An 18,598-nucleotide genomic window follows, 5' to 3' on the forward strand; every position below is an offset into this window, starting at 1 on the left:
GCTGTTTGCTACAAAACACCTGGAGATGCCAGGGGGGTGCTCTCCGCCCGTCAGTCAGTCCAGGCTTACACACAGTCACAGTCACACACACAGCGTTAAGGCATCTGTACCAGCAGGTGTGGCCAAACCAGGCCCAGCTTCTCTCCCTCCACCTGCAGGGGTGAGGGGGGAGAACCCTTCTGGCGGCTTCAGTAACAGGCTGAAGTGGGAGAATCTGGCAACGGAAGAGCGAGCTGGGCCCTGATAAAGAAGAGGAGGAAGGCAGGTGAGGGCCCGATGGGTGCCCTGGGAAGTGACCCAACTCAGGCTGGGAGCCCTGACCACATACCCCCTGGAAAATGAGGGACAGAAAGAGGGGAAGAGAAGCGGGGCTAGAGTCGTGGGACTTTGGAGGAAGCCAGTGCTATCAATATTTACAAGCATAAAGCCCCATCTTCTGTGCCACCTACCTCTCTGCCCCTCCCACAGAAAGAAAGGCCCCTGAGAGCCACCAAGGAGGTCCCGAGACCTCCTCCCCAGCCATGCCCCACAGCGGGGGCCCTTCCCTTGACCGGCCCTGCTCTTGGCCCCCAGGAGTGTCCGCCGGCTCTGCTCGGTCAGGAGGAGGAGCCCTGGCGCCCGGCCACCCCTAGGAGTCCTTGAGCATGCTGATACATGCGTAGATCTTGAGGGCGGGCCCCAGCTTGATGTTCATGGCACTCATCAGGTGGTCCTCCTTGAGCAGCAGCAGAGCTTGCCCGTCAATCTCCTGGGCACGGAACTCTTCTGCGATTTCCTGGCAGCCTGGCAGAGAGCGGATGAATTCGTAGACATCATCCACGTTCCACTTGGTGGGCTCACTTGGCAGGAAGTAGTGTCCCATGCCCACCAGGTCCTGCATGTGCGTGTCAGGGAGCTCCAGGTCCCACGGGCCTTGTCTCCGGTGGGAGGTGGACAAGCTGGCTGAGATGAGGGACAAGGGGTCCTCATCGCTTGAGTTATCTGAGCAACAGCTGGAGTCTTCCTGGCTGTGTGTTAGCTGCAGGGCAGCGGTAACTGAAAGGGGTACGGTGCCTGTTGGCTGCTTCTTGGTATCCTTGGTAAGTGTCGGCAGACTGGCTTTGCTGGCCCGACAGCGGTTGTGGATCGTGGCTTCCGCCTTCTGCAGCTTGCTCTGGTCTGAGTGGAAAAGCCCCACTCATTTGTTGCACCCCACGTTGTACCTTTTTGCACAAGCCATGGAACAGAAGCGCTTGTAACGCTTGAACTTGTAGGCGAAGTCCACACGGCCACAGAGCTCACACTTGAGTTTGAGGGGAGTACCCTCCTCTTTGGATTCTTGCAGATAGGGCTCCTCCCTCCCCGAGTCAGTGGTGGTGGTATGGTCCTGAGGCGGAAGTTTCTCAGGCAAGAACCTCTGTGCGTACTTCTTGAGATTCCCCCACAGCAGGGACGAGCGTCCCACCATTCTTGGGGGGCAGTGCCGGTGATGCTGGAGGCAGAGTTTCCGTTCTCTGAGGTCATGCCGGGGCTGCTGAGGTCGGTCAGTGCATGAACAATGCCCTGCCCTGTCTCTGTCCGGGGCTCGGCTGGGCCTGGCCGGGCGGGGCCTAGGCAACCTCTCGGCCGGCCGTCGCCTTGCGCGGGGTCCCGGCCTGGGCGGACCGCTTCCTCTCCGCCAGGAGCCTCCAAGCCCGGGCCCGGGGCTACCGCGGCGCATCCGACCGCGGCGCATCCGACCGCACCGGCCGAGTTGGAGTCCACAAAGGGCGGCAGGGGCGCGAGGCCGGAGTGCGGACAGCAGCAGGCGCTTTAGGGCTGCAGCCGCCGCGGAGACCTCACCCTGATTTCTCAGAAACTCTGTGGATAGAAGGCAACGTGAATAAAACATCTAATCTGCACATTGCTTGCCTGCACCGGAACAAGAGCTACAGGATACATTCCATGCCAGGTTCACACGATTTCTGTCTGATTTACTCACAATCCCAAAGGACAGGCAGACTCAGAAAATACTGCAAGTTTGGTTCCCAACCCCTGAAGGACAGTCAATATCACAATTGAGTCACAAGAAATTTTTGGTTTCCCAATGCTTTCATAAAATTTATGTCTACACTATACTGTAGGCTATTAAGTGGGCGATAGCTTTATGCCTCAGAACAATATAGATATCTTAAATAAAAACACCTCTTTGCTAAAAAAATTGCTAACCATTATCTGAGCCTTCACTGAGGCCATCATTTTTGCCACTGAGGGTGTGAACATTGCAAGAGTTATCAAAATGTGACACACAGACATGAAGTGAGCAAACGGTGTTGGAAAGATGGAGCCAAAACACGCTGGAAGCAAGGTTGACTAACACAAACCTTCAATTTGGTAAAGAAAAAGGAAAAAGAAAAAAGAAACGAAAAGCAGTACCTGTGAATGCAATAAAGCAAAGTGCAACAGAGTGAAGCGTGCCTGTAACTGTTAAGGGCAGTTCCCCATCCCAGGCTTTGTCTTTAAACTAGGCAGCCCACCACGTGAGAACCTGGTCCCTGGTCACGATTACCGCAGCCTCATCCAGCCCGCCATGCACGCAACTTATAATTTCTTCCCACTGAAGGACTTCCATTTTCCCAAGGCCCACCACTACCTTGCATCAGGGAATTCACATTTGACTGCTGTCATGTCACCATTTCCTCTACATGACAGCTGCCTCCCGACTCTATAATTTTATGGTCAGTGGCTAGATCTTTTTCTCAGCTCTCCAAGTACTAGCATGGAACCTACTATGAGCAGAGGCTCAGTTCATGTATGGGGAATAAATGAGCCTGTGAGCATGAGGTTGAAATTATTAGAATTTAATTCTACATTTTGAATTAACCAAGTATATACTGTTGTTCATAATTTTGTAAAACACAGAGTACAAGGCATGAGGAATCCAAATACTGACCATCTTACTTTTCCTATGTTTCTTGATCCCACATATTTTACTGCTTAACTTTTTCATATTTTCAAGGAAATAACATATTACAATGCCATTTTGTCTTGAACTGGCTTACTAAATAAGATGGAAGCTTCCCCAATTGCTTTACACAACAGAAAAACTCTTATCCTTAAGACCAATAAAAGTGTGATTGATGTCATTCATACACTTAGATTATAAGCTACATAAGCTTTCATTTAGGAGCAACATTAGAAAAGTAGAGAACTTAAAAACACAGGTTTATCTCTCTATTCCCCATACAGAACAGGAACACCAAGGTATTTTACACTGTGAACCCTCGGTGACGTCCAGTCCTATACTTCTTGGAACACTGACTACTCTCTTGAGCCACAAAGTGCAGAATTTGCCTCAGCTTCACTAGGTGTGGAAGGAACTGCTGGAGGAACACTGGGACATCCGTTGGCTTGGGCCCTCTCTTCCTCATCTTTCAAAGCCTCTTCATACCAAAAGTGGAAGGCACTGGGATCCAAACGGTAAATCCTGGCCAGGAACTCCAGGACTCTCATCTTGCTTGTTTCAGCGTGTGCTCTCAGACCCCACAGGAACTCATAGCATGCTGGATCGCTGCCCGGCACTTGCCAATATTCCAAATACTTCAGCTGCACCAAATCTTGGGTGATGAGCTTCTTGGGCTCCCCAAATATGAAGTGCCTCTTCCCAGCATGGATATTCATCTTACTCAGGAAATCCCAGATGTATTCCTCTGTGGCACAGTTGCCCTTCATGAAGATCACACCCAGGAGATTCATCAGGAGACCGGTCTTGGGAAAACCCCTGCCACGGTGCACGATCCCATTGCGGGGGAGACTCATCTTGCTGACAAGGACATAAGAATGCTTGGCAGTGTTGTCTTTCTTCACGTCAATACCAAATACCACCTCCATGCTGTCAGAAGCTCTTTTGAGGATCCTGAGGAATCGATTGTGGTACTTTTTATCAATAATCTTCAGCATATTCACTTTCCTAATGGGCTTTCTCGTCTTATACATGCATAACAGGAACTGTACCAACAGACTCGTCGGCCTGGTTAGTGAGTGTTTTCCAGACCGCACATTGGAAACAGGGGCCTGAGAGGAATTGTGTGTTTTCCCAATTTCCCCAAGGGGTCTTTTGGATGATCTTGTGGGAGAAACACTTGCAGGCACAGGGGTGGTGGTCAGGGTCCCCCGAGGACGCTTGAGATGGTTACCAGACCTAGCACCGGACTTTCCCTTAGCATCAACCCCGGGACCAGGATTGGAGGAAGAGGAGAGTGCTTCCATCGTGGTGGCAGTGACCTGAGCGCCCCTCAGATCCTGGGTGCCATGCTGAGCCTGGCGGCGTTTGTCACAGGTGTGGAGCTTACCCTTCTTACCCCGAGGCATGGTGGCTGTCGTCAGGGACAACAGGCAGGAGTGCAGGTAGAACAGCACGTGATCTGGGCAGAGAGGAGAGAGGGTGAAAGGGTGTGAGCGCTTGTGGCAGGGAGGCACCACTTGGCCTTTAAGAAGGCCCACTCTGCAGGTTTCCATGTGGGCACTGCTCTACAAACCCAGAGGACTCCTGATCTGGTCACCCTGTCCTCTTAAGAACTCTGTCAAAATAATTGAGACTCAGGCTGCAGCCTGCCATCCGTGCCATCTGCTTCCTGGCACTGAGTGGAGCAGTGGGCCAGTCCATTCCTTGAGGACAACCCCCTCCATTCTTGAGGGTGGGGGTCCTCTTGGTTCATATTCAGGACAATTGTATCAACTTTTGACATGGCCTGGGCCCTATACTCTTTGCCTATCCTCTAAGGTTCTACCCCAAAGCCTGGTCCTCATCTTCCTGTGATACCTGAAGAAGTGAAGAGGTACCTCAGCCCAGTGTCCCTGGCAGGGGGCACCCACAGCAGTCAGCTCTAGGGAACTCTGTCCTGGGCTCACTGGGGTTTTCTGTCCCCTTTCAGGGTCTTTCCTTGGCTCTAGGTAGAGCCTGGGACACCCGTGTCTGCTGCCCTGGGTTCCCCTACACCTGACTTCCATGCCTGGGCTTCTCAGTGCTGTGTGGCAGGTGGGGGATGTGAGGTGGTGCTGTCTATTGTTTTCCCTGTTGGAGGGTGAGTGCAATCAACATTGTTCTTTCAGGGTCCTCTCGCTGACTCCTCTGAAGCCCTGGGCCTCTTCCCTTGGCAGAATTGAGGCCATTGACATATTCTAACATCCTTACATCTCTGAACTCTCCAGACAAAAGTGAGAAGACTCACCAGCTTCACAGATACACTAGGTTTCCAATTGGAAAAGAGCCAAAATTAACGACAACTTACATTTAGAGTTGGTGTTCACCTTAGACCTCGTTCCGGTCTGGGTAGAACTCAGGACTCCTCCGACCAATAACCTGGGTAATTCAGCCTCAGAGCAAAGTCCTGAATTCCCCAAGTCCCTGGAGGGGCAAAGTCAGGATACTACATACGTGACTACCCTTCACTTGAGCCCCCTAGATATGTAGGTGCTCTGCTTTGTGATACCACCCCTAAATGGGAAAGGCCCCCCAATCAGTACTTAGGGCACTCACTTCACTGCAGTTAGGACAGAGGTATCCTCCATCTGCAAGCAGGGGCTACTCCTGACCAAAGCCATACCATCCATGAGACTTCCCCAGGCAGAACTCAGTTTGATGGCTCTGCCGGAGCTTTCCAGGGCTTACAGCAGCAGTGAAACTTAGTGCGGCCCTCTTTGTTATGGGCTGAGTGGCCCCTGCCTCAGTCCCAATTCAGTTTTCACCTCAACTCCAGACTGGCGCTGGGAATCCGCCCTCCGCCAGCCAGAGGCCTGACTGCTGGATCGAAGTCCTTACTTACAGGAAACTGTAAAATGGAAGTGAGGATGACTCATTTCTGGCCATGATGCTCAGGGTGTCAGATAGCTTATGGGGGCACATGGCGGGTGGGGCGAGGGAAAGCCCCGGGAGGGTGTCCTATGGTCCTCATTCGGAGTCTCCATCTTCATGTCTATTAGAGAGTCTGACACTCCTCCCTTACCTGAACTCTGTCCACAAGCCTCCAAACAGAGCTTCTCCTCCTAGAGTTCAGCAGGGGAGAAGTCAGGAAATTTAGCGCATGGGTGCTGCTTTGTGTTGCCATCTTTACTGCCAGTGCCGAGTTAGCACTCGGGCCTCTCCCCGTGGCTGGAGTTGGGGCCTAGGTTTCTTTCTATTATAGAATCAAGTAATCTCTTCGATCTTACACAATCTCTTAGATCAAGATTTACCAATAATTCAGCCTAACAGTGTTGTAGGAACCATCCCCTGCTGACCATAGAGGTGAGACTGTGGGTTTCACTTTGTTACAGGAGGGGCAATGGTCCCATGAGTCCACATTCAGGTCCTCACCTTGCCTTCAGGTCAGTCCTGGGAATCCACTCTCATTTAAACGAACACCCTGAACGGCAGTCAGAGCTCATTGCCACCAGCACGGGAGTTGGGGGGAGCTAATTCCAGTGACGGCTACCCTGTGTGGGGTCTCTGAGGGATGATGGCAGGGGCGGGGCTCTGCGGGGACTCCATCGTTCAGTGTTCAGCAGTCCCTGGGTCATCCCTTAGGGTCCTCCCTGCACCGTCTGTCAGAGCCTGAGTCCCTTTACTCTATGGACTTGAGTCCTCCTGCCCCCCCAAAAGCCCTAGCCTCCCCAAATCCCTAGTGGGGAGTCAGGGCGCTTCTCTGAGCATCTCTCCCTGACAGGAGGGGTGCCACTCTGTGAGCCTTCCTCCTTGGTGGGAGACTCTCTCATTAGCACCGATGGTCCTCATCTTCACTGTGGTGATGGCCAAGATGTCCCCCTCCTCAGAACTGAGGTTTGATCCTGATAGAAAAAGCCCTTCCCTCACTGAGACCAGACAGAAATGAAGAGGCTTCTCATCCTTATAACTCTGCCTGGAGCCTCTGGGGTTAGGAATAGGGGCAGGGGTGTGTAAAGCCTCCTCATTTGTGGGTCTAGTGACACTTCTTTCTTCACTCAGGGACCTCACCATGGTCCTGGTCAGTCCTAGGACCTGACCCTCCAACCTGAGATTCTCCCTCTACTGAATTGAGGCCATTTTTCTTAGAGTAAGACTGACCTCACAGAGAACTCTAAGGCTTGTAATAGGGAATGCCCTGTCTGTGCGTTCTAGGTTTGAGAGCAAGTTTGGGCAGGTCTCTGAATGACCTATATTTTAGGGTGGTTGTCCCTCCAGTCCTCACTCATGTGGGCCCTCATTTTGTCTATCTCTTGGAATAATAGTTTCCTGGGGTACACCACATCCCTGCATAATCTTGAGAAGTGTCCCTAAAGCAAACCTTACAGTTTCATGTCTCAGACTTCATGTGAGATGGGGAAAATGCCACATAAGGCAGGGGGCAGGATGGGGTATGCTCCCAGAGAAATATGTTGATCTCTCTGTTTCTGGAGGGGGAGGGGATTTAAGATGAGGGGACTCATGTACACCCATGGCTGATTCATGTCAATGTATGGCAAAAACCACAATATTGTAAAGTAATTAATCTCCAATTAAATTAATTTAAAAGAAAAAAAAAACACCTTAGCCAGAGTCAGTCTCTTATGTGAATTGTTTTAATTGATTTATAGGCATACCTTTAAAAAATTGTACTTCACTTAACCATGCTTCACATATATTGTGTTTCATTACAAACTGAAAGTTTACAGTAACTGTGCATTGAACATAACTATGGCATCATTTCCCCCAAACCGTGTGTTCACTTGGGGTCCCTGTGCCACATTTTGTAAATTTGTGAAATATTTTAAACTCTTCCCGTATTTTATTCCTTATGGTGCTCTGATCAGGTTTCTGTTACTATTGTAGCTGTATTCTAATTTTAAATTAAGCTATGTACATTTTTTAGACATCTTCTAGTAAGTGTACAATAGGATTAACAACTTTTATAAGCACTGGGAATCCCCCAAATTCCTGTGATTTACTTTATGGCAATATTCACTTTATTGCAGTGATCTAGAACCCAACCCACCATATCTGAGATATGCATACATTTCTAAAGGAAAGGAGCAGTCCAATATGGTTTTCTGCTATTTTGATTGAAGTTCTCTTACACTGCATAGAGAGATGATCTTATTGTCACTATCATCTATTTCTCCTCCTATCGCTGTCATTTCCTGAGGTAGGCTTTGTGCCTGAAGAAGTGTATTGGAATATATCCAGAGTCCTTACTTTTATCCCAAGATACATTTGAGTGTTAAACAACACAAGCTCTGCTTAGGGTCAAGGGGAGTGTAACAGTGTGGGATCTAGGGGAATTCAGAGAGGAATCTAACTCCAGGCCTACCAGTCACTAGTGTCCCCAGCAAGGGCTCGCTGCCTGATGCACATAGAAGCCAATACTATGGAACAGGCTTTTGAGAGAAAAACTTTAATCCAGGGTGGAGTGGCAAGAAGACACGAGGCAGGGCTCTTAAATCTGTCTCCTCAATCCAGAATTTGGGGTAAAATTAAAGGGTTTAGGGGAACTGCAGACTTGGAAGCTAATTGGCTAGTCTTGAGTTAGTTCATGTAAGCTATTCATGCTGCTAGAAGGCAGATTTTCCATATTGAAGGACTTCATACAGTTCTCCCATGGCAACATTCCTACTCTGAGAGTCCCACAGACGGAACCCTCTTGGTTCTGCAGTCATCCTGGAAACATAGGCTCCTTTTTGCACATGCATAGTGCTGCCTCTAAAAATAACTCAAGGTTTGATTAATCAACAACCGGTTTTAAGGAGGCAAAACCAGTTTAAACTACTCAGTGTTTTATATTTCAATCCCCCCCATTTCTCTTTGTACATTCTTCAAGCTTGTGGGAAATCATCCTCAATTTGGTTAATGGTTCTCAAATTGTGTAAAAAATGATAATCCCGGGTCCCAGATTTCTGTACCAATAGGACTGGAGTGTTATATAAGCATTGACAAGGTTGGATTAATTGGTATTTAAGAAAGGTGATTATCAGAGGCTTTGCTTCCTTCACATGTCTCTTTACAGACTATTGCTTTAAATTTGGAGTTTTGGTGCCTGGATGGAATTTATGACTATTGGGTCAGCTGTCTTGGCTCTTCCTGGCCACTCATCAGTCCTAACTGAGCTCTGCAGTTGACTGACTGATTTCTTCCACTCTAGTGCTCAAAATAGTTTACATCTTGACCAGGAGAGAGCCCGGACCAACTGTCTTTAACCGATGCTTGATGCCTCTTCCCAGCCTTCATGGATTGCAGCCAACATCAACCAGCACTCTTATTAGGAACCTGAGGTCTCTGGATGAGGCAGAAATGTTGGCTTCCCCTGGAAAACCCTTGCATTTATGGGAGCTGTAGGAAAGCCATCAGGACTTATCTATCTTGGCTCAGACCACTTTGTTACTTTAAGAAGAAAAAGGGGCAAACTAGAGGAATCTCTCCTTAATTTAGGACCCAATTCCATCTCCTAGTTTGGTTTCTGGGAAGAGCTGGCTGTATGAATTCCCTGGAAAGCCACTGAGAAGAATGGACAGTCTCAAGGTGACCAATTTGGATTTGAGGGTTCACTTAAAGAACCCTGAAAAGTTTTCCATTAGAGGTGGCTGTCATACCGTAGCTTGAGAGTCACACATGCTACCTGACTTCTAAGGAATTTGTCCAGTTCCATGACTGGAGCCCATTTGGTCAGAGGCTCCTAATATTTCCACCCTGCCATGTGCTGAGGATGAGCTTGTCTACTGAAGAGAAGCCCATGGAATTTCAGGCTCTGTCTCGCTCTCCACCTTGAAAATCTTACCTAGTGAGGAGGAGGGTGAAAGAGTGATTGCATCACATTGAGGAAAGTGAAACAGGAAGCTGTCTTAGACTCAGGCAGAGCTGACTTTCAGAGAGCAACTCAGGAGAACACATGTTTAAACACTGATTTTCTCACTTCCTTTCTGAGCATGCTGAGGTTTAATCTTTCTGGTAGATGACCAAATTATTTTACCCCTCTAGCAGAGACTACAGACATGCGAATCTAGATGTCTGGGTAATTTCCAGGGGGAATACATTCACTGCAAGTCCTCTATGTAGCCCATGGCCTTTAGCTATTCTGGCTGATACAAAAGAGGACTAGACTTTTTAGTGAGGAAACACCAGAATGTGTCCAATTGTATAAAATTCCTTTAACATGGGCTCATGGTATGTTCTTCTGTGGGGGGAGAGTTTTCTTGCATTACAGTCCCTCATTTTACATTTATGCTCACACCACAACAAGGTAATCAGGGCTGATTTCATTAAGAATACACTCGTGTGAAATTCAAAGGATCATAGGAGACTACTACAAACAACTATATGCAAATAAAATGGACAACCTGGAGGAAATGAACAGATTCTTAGAGGTACAACCTTCCAAGATTCAACAAGAAAGAAACAGAGAATGTGAAGAGACCAATGACAAGTACTGTAAAACAGTGATTTAAAATTTTCCAATAAAAAGCCCAGGACCAGATGGTTTCACAGGTGAATCTATCAAACAGTTAGAGCAGAGTTAATGCCTGTCCATCTCAAACTCTTCCAAAAAATTGCAGAGGAAGTAACACTCCAAAGGTCATTCCATTAGGCCACCATCACCCTGATAGCAAAACCAGGCAGAGAAACACACAAAAAGAAAATGACAGGCCAATAACACTGAAGAACATAAATTCAAAAACAGTGAATAAAATACTAGCAAACCAAAGAAGAAAGTCTCTTCAATAAGTGACACTCTGGAAACTGGATAGCTACGTGGAAAAGAATAAAATTAGAACATTCTCTAACACCATACACAAAAATAAACTCAAAATGGATCAAAGATCAAAACTGTAATGTCAGACACTATAAAACTCTCAGAGGAGAACCTAGGCAGACCACTCTTTGACAAAAGTTACAGAAGTACGTTTTTTAATTTTTTTTTATTGAAGGATAAATATATTACAGAATTTTGTTGTTTTCTGTCAAACATCAACATGAATCAGTCATAGGTATACATATATCCCCTCCCTTTTGAACCTCCCTCCCATCTCTTTTCCCATTCCACCCCTCTAGGTTGATACAGAGCCCCTGTTTGATTTTCCTGAGCCATACAGCAAATTCTCATTGGCTGTCTGTTTTACATATGGTAATATAAATTTCCATGCTGCACTTTCCATACATCTCACCCTCCTCTCTCCTCTCCCCATGTCCATAAGTCTATTCTTTATGTCTGTTTCTCCATTGCTGCCCTGTAAATAAATTATTCTGTGCCATTTTTCTAGATTCCATATATGTGCATTAGAATATGATATTTATCTTTCTCTTTCTGACTCATTTCATTCTGTATAATAGGTTCTGGGTTCATCCTCCTCATCAGAACTGACTCAAATACGTTCCTTTTTATGGCTGAGTAATATTCCATTGTGTATATGTACCACAACATTTTTATCCATTCATCTGTTGATGGACATCTAGGTTGCTTCCATGTTCTAGCTATTGTAAATAGTGGTACAATAAACAATGGGATACGTTGTGTCTTTTTCAATTTTGGTTTCCTCAGGGTATATGCCAAGGAGTGGGATTTCTGGGTCATATGGTGGTTTTATTCCTAGTTTTTTAAGGAATCTTCATATCATCTTCCATAGTGGCTGTATCAATTTACATTCCCACGAACAGTACAGGAGCATTCCCTTTTCTCCACACCCTCTCCAGCATTTATTGTCTGTAGACTTTGATGATTGCCATTCTGACTGGTGTGAGATGATATCTCATTGTGGTTTTGATTTGCATTTTTCTAATAATAAGTGATGTTGGGCATCTTTTCATGCGTTTGTTAGCCTTCTGTATGTCTTCTTTGGAGAAATGTCTGTTTAGCTCTTTTTGCCACTTTTTGATTGGGTTGCTTGTTTTCCTGGCATTGAGTTATATGAGCTGCTTGTTCAGTTCAGTCCAGTTCAGTCCAGTCACTCAGTTGTATCTGACTCTTTGCAGCCCATGGACTGCAGCACGCCAGGCCCCCATATTCATCGCCAACTCCTGGAACTTACTCAAACTCATGTCCATTGAGTCGGTGATGCTATCCAACCAACTCATCCTCTGTCATCCCCTTCTCCTCCTGCCCTCAAGCTTTCTAAGCATTAGGGTCTTTTCAAGTGAGTCAGCTCTTTGCATCAGGTGGCCAAAGTATTGGAGTTTCAGCTTCAGCATCAGTCCTTCCAATGAATATTCAGGACTGATTTCCTTGAGGATGGGCTGGTTGGATCTCCTTGCAGTCCAAGGGACTCTCAAGAGTCTTCTCCAACACCAGAGTTCAAAAGCATCAGTTCTTCAGCGCTCAGCTTTCTTTATAGTCCAACTCTCACATCCATACATGACTACGGGAAAAACCATAGCTTTGACTAGATGGGCCTTTGTTGGCAAAGTAATGTCTCTGCTTTTTAATATGCTGTCTAGGTTGGTCATAACTTTTCTTCCAAGGACCAAGCCTCTTTTAATTTCATGGCTGCAGTCACCATCCTCAGTGATTTTGGAGCCCCCCAAAAATAAAGTCTGTAACTGTTTCCACTGTTTCCCCATCTATCTGCCACAAAGTGATGGGACCATATGCCATGATCTTAGTTTTCTGAATGTTGAGGTTTAAGCCAACTTTTTCACTCTCCTCTTTCATCAAGGGGCTCTTTACTTCTTCTTCACTTTCTGTCATAAGGGTGGTGTCAACTACATATGAGATTATTGATATTACTCTCAGCAGTCTTGATTCCAGCTTGTGCTTCATCTAGCCCAGCGTTTCTCGTGATGTACTCTGCATATAAATTAAATAAGCAGGGTGACAATATACAGCCTTGATGTACTCCTTTCCCTATTTGGAGCTGCTTGTATATTTTGGAAATTAGTCCTTTGTCAGTTGTTACATTTCATTCTTTTATACATAGCTGTCCAGTTTTCCCAACACCATTTATTGAAGAGACTCTGTTTGCTCTGTTGTATGTTCTTGCCTTCTTTGTCAAAAATAAGGTACCCATAGGTGCATGGGTTTATTTCTGGGCTTTCTATTTTGTTCCATTAGTCTATATTTCTGTGGTGTTTTTTTTTTGCCAGTACCATACTGTCTTGATGACTGTAGCTTTGTAGTATAATTTGAAGTCAGGAAGGTTGATTCCTTCAGCTCCATTCTTCTTTCTCAAGACTGCTTTGGCTAGTCAGGGTCTTTTGTGTTTCCATATGAATTGTGAAATCTTTTGTTCTAGTTCTGTGAAAAATGCCATTGGCGAATTGATTGGGATCACATTGAATCTGTAGATTGCATTTGGTAGTATAGTCATTTTCATAATATTGATTCTTCCTACCCAGGAACATGGAATATCTCTCCATCTATTTATGTCATCTTTGATTTCTTTCATCAGTCTCATAATTTTCTGTGTACAGTTCTTTTGTCTCATTACATAAGTTTATTCCTAGATATTTAACTTTTTTTGTTGCAGTGGTGAATGGGATTGATTACTTCTTTTCTCTCTCTGACTTTTCATTGCTAGTATATAGAAATGAAAGTGATTTCTGTGTATTGATTTTGTATCCTGCAACTTTGCTAAATTCACTGATTAGTACTAGTAATTTTCTGATACTATCTTTAGGTTTTTATATGTACAGTATCATGTCATCTGCAAACAGTGAGAGCTTCTTATTTTCTGATCTGGATTCCTTTTATTTCTTTTTCTTTTCTGATTGCTGCAGCTAGGACTTCCAGAACTAAGTTGAATAACAGTGGTAAAAATAGACACCCTCGTCTTGTTCCCGATCTTACGGGGAATGCTTTTAGTTTTTCACCAGTCAGAATAATGTTTGCTGTAGGCTTATCATATATGGCCTTTACTATGTTGAGGTAGGTTCCTTCTATGCCCATTTTTTGAAGAATTTTAATTATAAATGGGTGCTGAATTTTGTCAGAGGCTTTTCTACATCTGTTGAGATTATCATATGGTTTTTATCTTTCAATTTGTTAATATGGTATATCACATTGATTGATTTGCGTATATCAAAGAATCCTTGCATTCCTGGAATAAACCCAACTTGATCATGCTGTATGAGTTTTTTGATGTGTTGCTGAATCCCGTTTGCTAAAATTTTGTTCTGGATTTTTGCATCTATGTTCATCAGTGATATTGGCCTGCAGTTTTCTTTTTGTGTGTTGTCTTTGTCTGGTTTTGGTATCAGGGTGATGGTGGCCTAGTAGAATGAGTTTTAAAGCATTCCTCCCTCTGCAAGTTTTTGAAAGAGTTTTGGAAGGATAGGCTCTTCTCTAAATGTTTGATAGAATTCTCCTGTGAATCCATCTGCTCCTGGGCTTTTGTTTTTTGGGAGATTTTTGATGACAGCTTCAATTTCACTGCTTGTAGTTGGGTTATTCATAAGTTCTATTTCTTCCTGGTTCAGTCTTGGAATATTGAACTTATCTATAATCTGCCCATTTCTTCCAGGTTATTCATTTTATTGCCATATAGTTGTTCATAATAGTCTCTTATAATCCTTTGTATTTCTGCATTGTCTGTTGTAACAGTGCCTTTTTCATTACAAATTTTGTTGATTTGGTTCTTCTCTCTTTTTTTCTTCATGAGTCTGGCTAAAGGTTTGTCAATTTTGTTAATATTCTCAAATAACCAGCTTTTAGTTTTATTAATCTTTACTATTGTTTCTTTCTTTTTATTTCTGCTTTATCTTTGTGATTTCTGTCATTCTACTAATTTTGTTTTTTTGTTGTTGTTCTTCTTCTTTTTCGAGTTGTTTTAGGTGTAAAGTTTGGATGTCTATTTGATGTTTTTCTTGTTTCTTGAGGTAGGATTATATTCCTATAAACTTCCCTCTTAGAACTGCTTTTGCTGCATTCCATAGGTTTTGAGTTGTCATGTTTTCATTGTCATTTGTTTCTAGAAATTTTTTGATTTCTCTTTTGCTTTCTTCAGTAACCTGTTGGATATTTAGAAACATGTTGTTTAATCTCCATGTGTTTGTGTTTCTTATAGTTTTTTTCTTGTAATTGATATCTAGTCTCATAGCATTGTGGTCAGAGAAGATGCTTGATATGATTTCAGTTTTCTTAAATTTAGTGAGGTTTGATTTGTGACCCAAGATGTGGTCTATCTTGGAGAATGTTCCATGTGCACTTGAGAAGAAGGTGTATTCTTCTGCATTTGGATGGAATGTGCTGAAGATATCAATGAGATCCATCTCATCTAATGTATCATTTAAGACTTGTGTTTCCTTATTAATTTTCTGTTTTGATGATCTGTCCATTGGTGTGAGTGGGGTGTTAAAGTCCCCTACTATTATTGTGTTACTGTCAATTTCTCCTTTTATGTCTGTTAGTGTTTGTCTTATATATTGAGGTGCTTCTATGTTGGGTGCATAGATATTTACAATTGTTATGTCTTCCTCTTGGATTGATCCCTTGATCATTATGTAGTGTCCTTTCTTATCTCTTGTAATCTTCTTTATTTTAAGGTCGATTTTGTCTGATATGAGGGTTGCTACCCCAGCTTTCTTTTGCTTCCAGTTTGCATGGAATATACTTTTCCATTTTCTCACTTTCAGCCTATATGTGTCTTTAGGTCTGAAGTGGGTTTCTTGTAGACAGCATATATATGGATCTTGTTTTTGTATCCATTCAGCCAATCTGTGTCTTTTGGTTGGAGCCTTTAATCCATTTATATTTAAAACAACTACTGACATATATGTTCCTATTGCCATTTTCTTAATTGTCTGGATGTGATTTTGTAGATCTTTTTCTTCTGTTGTATTTCTTGACTATATAAGTCCTTTTAACATTTGATGTAAAGCTGGTTTGGTGGTACTGAATTCTCTTAACTTTTGCTTGTCTTTAAAGCTTTTTATTTCTCCATCAATTTTGAATGAGATCCTTGCCAGGTACAGTAATCTTGGTTGTAGATCTTTCCCTTTCAGCACTTTAAATATATCTTGCCATTCCCTTCTGGCCTGCAGAGTTTCTCCTGAAAGATCAGCTGTTAAGAAAATGAGGTTTCCCTTGTATGTTACTTGTTGCTTCTCCTTTGGTGCTTTTAATATTCTTTGTGTTTAGTCTTTATTAGTTTGATTAGTATGGGTCTTGTCATGTTTCTCCTTGAGTTTATCCTGTATGGGACTCTCTGTGCCTCTTGGACTTCATTGATTATTTCCTTTTCCATGCTGGGGAAATTTTCAAATATAATCTCTTGAAAAATTTTCTCATACTCTTTCTTTCTCTCTTCTTCTTCTGAGATCCCTATAATTGGTGCGTTTGATATTGTCTCAGAGGTCTCTGAGACTATCCTCAGTTCCTTTCATTCTTTTATTTTATTCTGCTCTTCAGAAGTTATTTCCACCATTTTAGCCTCCAGCTCACTGATTCGTTCTTCTGCTTCAGATATTCTGCTCTTGTTTCCTTTTAGAGTATTTTTAACTTAGTAATTGTGCTCTTTGTCTCTGTATTTTTATTCTTTAATTCTTCTAGGTCTTTGTTAATTGATTGTTGCATTTTTTCCATTTTGTTTTCAAGGTTTTTGATCATCTTTACTCTCATTATTTTGAATTCTTTTTCACATAGTTTGACTATTTCCTCTTCATTTATTTGGACTTCTCTGTTTCTAGTTTGTTCCTTCATTTGTGTATTATTTCTCTACCTTTTTTTTTTTTTTTTTAACTTATCGTGTTTGAGGTCTCCTTTTCCCAGGCTTCAAGGTTGAATTCTTTCTTCCTTTTGGTTTCTTCCCTCTTAAGTTTGGTTCAGTGGTTTGTGTAAGCTTTGTATAGGGTGAGATTTGTGCTGAGTTTTTGTTTGTTCGTTTGTTTTTCCTCTGATGGGCAAGGCTGAGTGAGGTGGTAATCCTGTCTGCTGATGATTGGGTTTGTATTTTTGTTTTGTTTGTTCTTTAGATGAGGCATCCTGCTCAGGGTGCTACTGGTGGTTGGGTGATGCTGGGTCTACAAGCATTTTTCTTTGTGTAAGTTCTCAGTATTTAATACTCCCTAGGGTTAGTTCTCTGGTAGTCTAGGGTCTTGGAGTCAGTGCTCCCACGCCAAAGGCTCAGGGCTTGATCTTTGGTCAGGAATGAAGATTCCACAAGTGGTTTGTTGTAGCATTAAGTGAGATTAAAAGAAATACCCCAAAACAAGAAACCAAAGATGAACCCCAGACAAATGGTTGTTAGAAACTCAGGAAAAGAATAATTTAAATAATTGAATATACACCCATGAGCAAAGTCAAAACATTCCAACAAAAATAAAGTAGAATTTATTTGACCTGGTGAACATACGAAATCAAAAATTATATTTACCAGTTAAGAACAAAACTAACTAAAGCACAAAGTGGAAAACAAAACTAAAGCAAGGTGCCAAGTGGGGAATAAAGCAATGAAAACAAAACTAACAAATATTTTGAGAGGAAATAAAGAAAAGAAAGAAAGAATAGATATGCAAAGTTAAACAGAGGTAGATGAAGAAAGTTTATATAAAGATTAACTGCAAGGGGAAAAGAACAGTAGGAAAAGCAAACAATGGAATAAATGTAAAAAAATAGGTTTTAAAAAATTAAAAATCAAAAGTATAAAAAAAGAGAAAAGAAAAAAGATGGAAGACAGAAAAAAGGGAAAAAAAGGAAAACTTCACAGAACTACAAAAGCCCAATGTAAATGCAGAGGTTTATAACAATAAAAAGTCTGACTGAATATATGTATATACCCATAAGCAAAATCAAAACAGTCCAATGAAAATAAAGTATAGTAGATTGACCTGGCAAACAAAGGAAACCAAAAATTATGTCTAGCAGAACAAAACTAACTAAAGCACAAACTGGAAAACAAAACTAAAGCAAGGTGCCAACTGGGGAATAAAGCAATGAAAATAAAACTAACATATGCTGAGAGGAAAGGAAAGAAAGAAAGAATAGATATGCAAAGTTAAATAGAGGTAGATAAAGAAGATTTATATACATTAAAGATTAACTGCAAGGGGGAAAGAACATTAGGAAAACAAAGAAATAAGTTTAGAAAAGATAATAAGAGGTTTAAAAAAGTAAAAAGTAAAATTAAAAAAAGAGAAAAGAAAAAAAAATAAGGAAAACTCCCCATAACTGCAAAAGCCCAATGTAGAGGCAGGGGTTTATAACAACAATAAAAAATGTGACTGTGAAAAAAAAAAAAAAAGCTCAACATCTTAATTAAATTTCATTGTGTCACTAAAATCGACAACTACAACGGGGGTGGAGGAGGAGGTGGAAAAAGAAGTAAAAAATCCAAAAGAATCTACAGAACAAGTCAAAAAATAAGAATAATGAATGTTTTCTTGAGTCACTGCTGTCAGAGTTCTTTCCCTCGCTGGGAGTCACAGTCCACCCCACCTCCCTAGGATGCCCTCCAACACTGTGCTGATCTCTGGACCTGCTGTGGGGGCAGCTCAGATTCTAATCCGGTCCTACTACTCTGTGTTCTTGCCTCCAATGTCCACAGCTATCAGAACTAGTACGTTTTCTTTTGTGGGAGCTCTCAATGACCTTTCATATATTCCATAGACACAGAGTCTGCCTAGTTGATCGTGCGGATTTAATCTGCAGCTTGTACAGCTGGTCGGAAGGTTTTGGGTCTTCTTCCTTAGCCACACTATCCCTGGGTTTCAACTGTGATTTTATTTCCA

General features: G+C 43.0%; 1 protein-coding gene and 1 pseudogene across 1 annotated transcript; both read right to left on the reverse strand.

Moving 5' to 3' along the window:
• Positions 1-628: 628 nt before the first annotated feature.
• LOC138071487 (polyhomeotic-like protein 2 pseudogene) lies at positions 629-1,700 on the reverse strand (annotated as a pseudogene).
• Positions 1,701-3,279: 1,579 nt separating this feature from the next.
• Positions 3,280-4,329, reverse strand: LOC138071859 (melanoma-associated antigen B3-like). Its single transcript, XM_068963245.1, has one exon. It carries the CDS (start codon positions 4,327-4,329, stop codon positions 3,280-3,282), a length of 1,050 nt encoding a protein of 349 aa, XP_068819346.1.
• Positions 4,330-18,598: the final 14,269 nt, after the last annotated feature.

The sequence above is a fragment of the Capricornis sumatraensis genome, chromosome X, assembly GCF_032405125.1.
Source record: "Capricornis sumatraensis isolate serow.1 chromosome X, serow.2, whole genome shotgun sequence".
In the NCBI taxonomy this organism is placed as follows: Eukaryota; Metazoa; Chordata; class Mammalia; order Artiodactyla; family Bovidae; genus Capricornis; species Capricornis sumatraensis.